This window comes from Mercurialis annua, linkage group LG2 (assembly GCF_937616625.2).
Source record: "Mercurialis annua linkage group LG2, ddMerAnnu1.2, whole genome shotgun sequence".
In the NCBI taxonomy this organism is placed as follows: Eukaryota; Viridiplantae; Streptophyta; class Magnoliopsida; order Malpighiales; family Euphorbiaceae; genus Mercurialis; species Mercurialis annua.
Genome location: NC_065571.1, coordinates 53945842 through 53953952, shown reverse-complemented (window position 1 = coordinate 53953952; position 8111 = coordinate 53945842). Strand labels below are relative to the sequence as shown.

General features: G+C 35.2%; 1 protein-coding gene across 1 annotated transcript; it reads right to left on the bottom strand.

The window, feature by feature from the left end:
• On the bottom strand, nucleotides 1-3689 carry LOC126670380 (cytokinin dehydrogenase 3). The gene is made up of 5 exons (XM_050364093.2): nucleotides 2700-3689; nucleotides 1852-1979; nucleotides 1478-1741; nucleotides 808-1076; nucleotides 1-719 (listed from the first exon to the last, which is right to left on the bottom strand). The coding sequence occupies exons 1-5, from the start codon at nucleotides 3304-3306 to the stop codon at nucleotides 431-433; spliced, it is 1557 nt and encodes a 518-aa protein (XP_050220050.1). The 5' UTR covers nucleotides 3307-3689; the 3' UTR covers nucleotides 1-430.
• Nucleotides 3690-8111: the final 4422 nt, after the last annotated feature.

Genomic DNA, 8111 nt, shown 5'->3' with positions numbered 1-8111 from the left:
TACAAATAGAATTTTAATTTCCTCTATTTTATATATTTACAATCACTAATTTGGAGAATCCTCAAGGAATAAATTAGTGTAATTAATGAGAAATTCTTAGGTAGACTCAGTCCACCACGTCATCCGTGGACTAAGCCTATCACATAATGACACGTCATTAAAATGATGGCAATCTTGTAATATTACTATTCAAAAGTGTAAATAAGTAATAAACGAATTTACAAGATTGCCATCATTTTAATGACGTGTCATTATGTGATAGGCTAGTCCATGGATGACGTGGTGGACTAAGTCTACCTAAGAATCTCTCGTAATTAATTCCTCTCAAATTCTTACTACATTTCTATGTTTTCTTCTCTCTCACTAGCATTAATTACCAGAAAATAATACCTTAAAGAAACAGAAACAAAATTTATCCATCTAAACACGATCAATTGAATATTTTCTGCCCCGGTGATAACATCATTTTTGGATCATATTTGATTTTCCTATCTTGAAAAGTTGTCCATTTAGGTCCAAAATGTTTCATCCATTCTTCCTTAGTTGAGTAATGAGGAAAATATTGTTTAATCTTAATGCCAGCTTTGTCACAGTACTTCAACAAATCTTTGTTCTGGTCATCAAATGTCTGCCAATCATCAAATCCACTAGAATGCAAAAATCCTACGGTGTAGAAAACATCCTCATCTGGTATAACTGCAGACGTACGATCATCCCATCTGTAGTATATTAATAATTAATTAGCAAATTAATTATAGTATACTAAATCAAGATATTACCTTAAAATACGAACATTTACTGACTTACTTGTTACGGTTCATAGGATAAAAAAGGACAGGTCCTGTAGTAATGTTTCGTTTAAGGACAATGTCCTTAAAAACACCTGAATTGAAGGTAGAAATGCTGGATTTTGGCAAAAATAGATTAAGCCATGGATGAGGAACTTCCCAAAGTCCTTGTGATTGAAGATTTAGCTCTCCACTTCTTACTCTATTTAAAAAATCAATATATGACACATCTTTCTCGTACTTAAATCCCTCGATGAAGTTTAATTCTTCGAGCATTCGTTCAAGTTCCTATAATAAACAAAAAAAAATTATTTTCAAAAACGAATGGCTATTTTTTGTTTTTGCAGTTACATAAACTAGAGGCCAATTACATAACGGTAATCATCATTCATTTATTATACTTTGTTAACTGAATCTTTATTTTTGTACCAACAAAAGCGTATAGCATTTCAGGTCAAAAATTGTTTACATGACAGCATATATTTGCCTGAATTGCTATGAAAATTCAATTACCAAGATTAACAAGTAAAATGATGATAATTGTTCTGTAAAACTCTAAAATTAATAACCGCGTAGAATTTTAACAAACCAGTATAATGTTAAAAAAAATTAACTTTAGTGTTTAATTATTTAAAATTGATTAGCCTTTTTTTTTTTGATGAATCCGATTTAGGTAAGAATTCCGGTACCTGTGGCATAGAATATTTGGTGGCATCATCATAATATATAGCAACTTCAAGACAGTAGATGATGGCATGTTGGTGAACAAGGGACATTATTCTGGGGATATCAGAAGAAGGAAAAAAGGAAGATCTCCAATTATTTGGACCCTGATCCATAACTAGTGAACCTTCCACGTAGTTCACTGCATTACTTCCATTCACTGAAATTAAAAGTTCTTGGTCTTTCGTGAATTCAGAGAAATCAATGTATAGCATCCGTACCCACTTAACCTAAAAAAACAAAAATTCAGTCCAATTATTAATATAATCACTAGTAGAATTTCAATTGCTGAGACTGAGATATAATAATATTTATGAAATATTCCTTCGTACGTACGTACCCTCTTTGGTGCCGCCTCTAAACCTATTCTAGCTCTGGTTATTATTCCAAATTGCCCTAATCCTCCAAGAACAGCGTAAAATAGATCGGAATTTTTGTTCCCAGAGCAAGTTACGAGCTCTCCTTTTCCTGATCAATATAAGAATTCATGAGTTAACCCTAAAATAATTGCATGCATGCAAATTCTTGAAGGAAAAAGAAAATAATATTAAACTAAGATATGCTCTAAAATATAAAAATTGGACCGATTTGACGGAGTAAATTTAATGGGTGTACATAACTAAATCACAATGTGATTTCTTTGTCGTAAAAATTGAAGTCCATGTTATGTTATCATATAATGGTTGCACTTGCACACAAAATGTAAATAACTTAACTAATTAGAACAAAGAGACATAATCACACTGTGGGACCAAAATAAACATATTTCTATACATATTATTTAATGTCATGAAAACGACTCAAGTATATATACTTATTGCTTCACAACCACTTCTAACTCCACCGTCACCTTATAATCTCCAACTTTATTTTTTCCCCATTTTTATAAGAGAAAATGAATTAATCTACTAAACCGTATAATAACATAAAAAAAAAATATAATAATCCATTTTGGTATATTATTTATTGCAACGTTTGTCAAATATAGTAACAATTTGTTTCGAGCTGATCTCACACATTATAATTGATAATGCTAAAAAAAACTTCGATCCAAACTAATAGAATTTAGAGGTCGTGATCCTGTAGAATATTCAAGTTCCATTTCATAACTTAATTTAAAGCAAAGACTAATTCAAAACTCATCAAAATGCTAAAAACTTGCGACCAAATCTAAAAATAGTAACTCACCCGTAACAACATCCATTTCATAGACATTGCTGATCTGAGGACCGTATCGGAAACTTTGTCCACTGATTCCGGCGTTCGAAAGCGTCCCTCCGACGGTGAGGTACAAATAATCCGTCCACGAAACCGGTGCAAGACCATGTTTCGTAGTAGCATGTAACACATCAATCCATAGCTGTTCACCTCCGACATCAGCATAAAAACCTAACGAAGGGCTCTTCGAGATTTTAATTCCGTCGTTACTTTTTTCTTTAAAGCTTCTCAAACGCATCATATCGACAACGACGCCGTCCGGAGCCATAGCTTGTCCGTTAACGGAATGGCTACGGCCTCTAGCGGATACAGTTAACGGAGCAGTGTAATTGTAGGCAAATTTTACTAGACTAACTATGTCTTGTACGGAAGACGGGTAGAGAACGGCTGCTGGTTTTGAGTGGATAATATGACCGTAGTCACTCGAGGCTGAGTTTATGGCTGAGGGATCGGTTTGGATTCTTTCTGCAAAATCAAGGGTTAGGAGTTTAGGTCTGGTTTTTCCGGCCGTCGACATTAACCGGGTTATGAATAATACGACTATGAAATAAGTCGGGACTGTATAATTCACTGCCATTTCTTTTGTTGGTTAATTTCTTGACTTTGAAGAAAGATAGGGAGGAATAAGATTAAGGGAGGCGGCGGTGGTTGGGGTGGTGGTGGTGGTGGCCGGTGATGGAAGAGAAAAGCCGCGAGGTGTTCATATTTATAGAGAGGAAAATAAATGTGTGTGTGAGAGAGTGGAAAGTATTTGCATGGAAATGAGAAGAAAATCTAGCGTAGCAGAGAAGAAAATCTTTTGGGTGGAGAGCTGAACGACGACGTTTTATGATGGCATACTTTGTCAAAGATACGCGAGGACAATGTTTTAGATTCATTTTCATGACTTCTTACAATAAAAACAAACAATTTGTAAGGAATTGAAAAATTACGTGTTTCTTGAGTTTTTGATGATGATGATGATTCCAACCCACCCACAGCTTTGTTAAAAATCTTGTGGGTCTAATTTGTTGAAAAGCCTTACCTAGATTTGATTTGTACCGTTGGATATGAGATCTTATGGTCAAGATATACGTCAAGTTTGGTCTTGTATATACCCAATTCTTATTTTCCTTTATTCATTTTTTTTATTTAAAAACTCACAGCGATTTTTGGACGTTATAAATTAAGAACAAAATTTTCCTGCAATAACTATTGTAGGAGTTTCCTGCAACAAGAGCGTAGAAGCCGCCACGTGACTATATTTTCTTTGATCAAATGGTTAATTTACCATTTAATTCTAATTAAATAACCAGTTCAGTTTAGGTGCTGAACTGGTTAATTGACCAATCTTTTATCACCTGTAAATTAGTTTACACATCATTCAATTTTTGTTTATTAACTTGTTTAGTCCATGCACTGAAGCACTAACAAGTTAACCAAAATTTTATTTTTACGCACAGGTGCCATTTGAATTCAACTCTTATTAGGATATATGATTTCTTTAATTTAGAATGATTAAAACATATAATTTTGAATACTATTAAAACACACTAATTTATGAATCACCTATAAAAATCACATATATCCAATAATTCAAAAAATTCAATTCTCATATACTCAGCCTTTTTTAGATAATTAATCCTTTATAAAATTACATTATTTATATTATTTAGTTTATATTTATAATTTTAAATTTATGTTTTTACAGGATGCAATTGCACATTCCAAAAAGTTAGGATCAAATGAATTTAAAATCAAATTAAATCTTAATTTATTGTTTTTTAACATATTTTACATTTATTTTTTTATTAAATTATGTTCAAGTGTAAAATTATTCGACAATTTAAATAAAATGTATTTATTTCTAATCATATATATGTATATTGAATTTATATTATTATTGTAAAATAAATTGTCCATTACCAAAAATTGTTAAATTATTAAGAGATGTGGCTATAATTTTAAATTGTACGAAAATTTAATTAATTTATAAGTTCTTGAATTAAACTGGTTAATAAATTAGAATTAAATGGTTGATTAACCATAAAACCAAATCGCTCTTTAACCATTTGATTAAAGGAGAAACGGTAACGTGGCGGCTTGTACACTCTTATTGCAGGAAACTCCTACAGTATCTATTGCAGGAAAAATTTGTTCTTAAATCAATTAAGAAATGTGATTAATTAATTTTAGTTTCACTAACCATGAGCTAATTATTAACTTATGTTTAGTGAAGTTAATAAATTTAAGTTTAAGTTATATTGAGGTTGAATTATGAAAGTGTTGGATTTTGTTTGTTAGTTTGGTTGGATTTTGTTTGTTAGTTGGATCAATAATATCCCTATCTGTATGGGATTTTGTTTACTTTGATTTAGTCTTTTTCTTTGCTTAGTCTTATGCTTCTTTATAGCTAAGTCTGTTATGTAAGGCTATATAGCCAACGTTGTTCCAATTCAATAATACACAATATTCCTCTCTTTTCTTTTATCTTTCAAAGTCTATTCTTATTCTTAACATTTGGTATCGGAGCCAGCACAGAGCTGGGTTACTGAACCTTAGAAGCAGCAGTCTTCTAGGAATATTGCAAGTAGGAAATGGCAACCGAAAGTTCTTTCGTACAACCAGCAGTACCGAAATTCGATGGGCATTATGATCATTGGGCGATGCTCATGGAGAACTTTTTGCGTTCGAAGGAATACTGGAGCTTAGTGGAGAATGGTGTTCCTGTCGCAGCAGCAGATGGCATTCTGACGGAGGTACAAAAGAAGAACGTTGAAGAGCAGACGTTGAAAGACTTAAAGGCAAAGAACTATTTGTTTCAAGCTCTAGATCGCTCAGTTTTGGAGACGATTCTCAAGAAGAATACGGCAAAGGACATATGGGACTCTATGAAGAAAAAGTATCAGGGTACAACACGAGTCAAGCGTGCACATTTGCAAGCTCTTCGAAAGGAATTTGAAATGCTTCACATGAAAGCAGGAGAAACTGTAAACGATTATTTTGCTCGAACCCTAACCATTGCTAACAAGATGAAAGCAAATGGTGAGGATAAAGGAGACGTTGCCGTAGTGGAAAAGATTTTGAGATCCATGACTTCAAGATTTGATTATGTCGTGTGTTCCATTGAGGAGTCAAATGATGTAACTACGTTAACTATTGATGAGTTGCAAAGTAGTCTGCTTGTGCATGAGCAGCGTATGAGTTCCCATGTCGAAGAAGAGCATGCTTTGAAGATTTCTCATGGAGAGCAGTCCGGAGGTAGAGGCCGAGGGTATGGAAGAGGTCGAGGATACGGAAGAGGTCGAGGAATGGGACGAGGCAGACAAAGCTTTGATAAAGCTTTGGTGGAATGCTACAACTGTCACAAACTTGGGCATTTTCAATGGGAATGTCAAACAAAGGAGAAGGAGGCCAACTACACAGAGACCTATGAGGAGATGTTGTTGATGGCATATGTAGATACAAGCTCTTCTGATAAAGAGGATGTATGGTTTTTGGATTCTGGCTGTAGCAATCATATGTGTGGGAAGAAAGAGTACTTCTCCGATCTTGATGAAAGTTTTAGAGATTCGGTGAAGCTGGGCAATAACTTAAGCTTGGCTGTTACAGGGAAGGGCAATATTAGGCTGCAGGTGAAAGAAACGATACACATTGTCACAGGTGTATTTTATATACCGGAGTTGAAGAATAATTTGTTGAGTATTGGACAGCTTCAAGAGAAAGGGCTGGCTATTCTGTTTCAGCATGATAAGTGCAAAGTATACCATCCTGATAAAGGTTTGATTCTGGATACAAAAATGTCCTCAAATCGAATGTTCAAATTGTATTCAGTATCTCGACCTATAGTGTCTACATGTTACAGCTCAATTACAGAAGATATGGCGCAGCTTTGGCATTGTCGGTATGGACACTTGAGCTTTAAAGGCTTGAAAACTCTTTATCAAAAAGAGATGGTAGATGGTTTGCCGTCATTAAAATCCCCGATGAAATTATGCACAAACTGTTTGGTGGGAAAGCAGCAGCGTGATCCATTTCCAAAGCAGAGCAATTGGAGAGCTTCGCAAATTCTTCAGTTAATTCATGCAGATATCTGTGGCCCGATCAAACCCATCTCTAACAGCAAAAAGAGGTATCTGATCACTTTCATTGATGATTTCAGTAGAAAATTATGGGTTTATTTTCTAATCGAAAAATCTGAAGCCTTTGATGTTTTTAAAAGATTTAAAACTCATGTCGAAAAAGAGACAAACTCTTTTATAAAAGGTCTGCGTACAGATCGAGGAGGAGAATTTACATCGCAGGAGTTTAGTAAGTATTGTGATGAGAATGGCATAAAGAGGCAATTGACAGCAGCCTACACACCACAACAAAACGGAGTGGCGGAGCGTAAAAATAGAACCATCATGAATATGGTTCGCAGCATGCTATCTGAAAAGAAGATTCCCAAGAATTTCTGGCCTGAAGCAGTTAACTGGACAGCGCATGTCTTGAATAGAAGCCCCACTTTGGCAGTCAAAAACAAAACTCCAGAGGAAGCATGGAGTGGAGTTAAACCTTCTGTCGACTATTTCAGAGTCTTCGGATGTGTCTCTCATGTTCATATACCTGTAAGTACTCGAACTAAGCTCGATGATAAAAGTTTATGTTGTGTTCTTCTTGGGGTTAGCGAGGAGTCGAAGGCGTATAGACTTTATGATCCAATTTCACAAAGGATCATAATAAGTAGAGATGTTGTCTTCGAAGAAGATGAGAAATGGGACTGGGATAAGCAGCACGTAGAAGCCATTTCATGTGATTTAGAGTGGAGTGATTTCGAAGGAGCGGTTGATGGTGTTGAGGCTGTCGAAAACACTGAAGCGAATGAATCTGATTCAGAAGAAAATTCACCTTCTGATTCCTTGCCTGCAGTCAGCTCAGCTAGAAGGAATAGGGTGCCACCGGTGTGGATGGAAGACTATGAAACAGGAGCAGGCCTTTCAGAGGAAGATGAAGATCACCTTGCCATGCTTGTTACAGCTGACCCGTTCTATTTTGAAGATGCCGTGAAGAGTGAAAAGTGGAGACGAGCTATGGATCTGGAAATAGAAGCAATAAACAGAAATAACACATGGGAATTGATGGAATTGCCAAAAGGAGGGAAGAAAGTTGGGGTAAAATGGGTCTACAAGACTAAATTCGATGAAAATGGCGAGATAAACAAGTACAAAGCGAGACTTGTTGTAAAAGGATATGCTCAGCAGTATGGGGTTGATTATACAGAGGTATTTGCTCCTGTGGCTCGAATGGAGACAATTCGCTTGGTGGTGGCATTTGCGGCTCAAAGAGGATGGACTATCTATCAACTAGACGTTAAGTCAGCTTTTTTACATGGTGAGCTGACTGAAAACGTTTTTGTTGAGC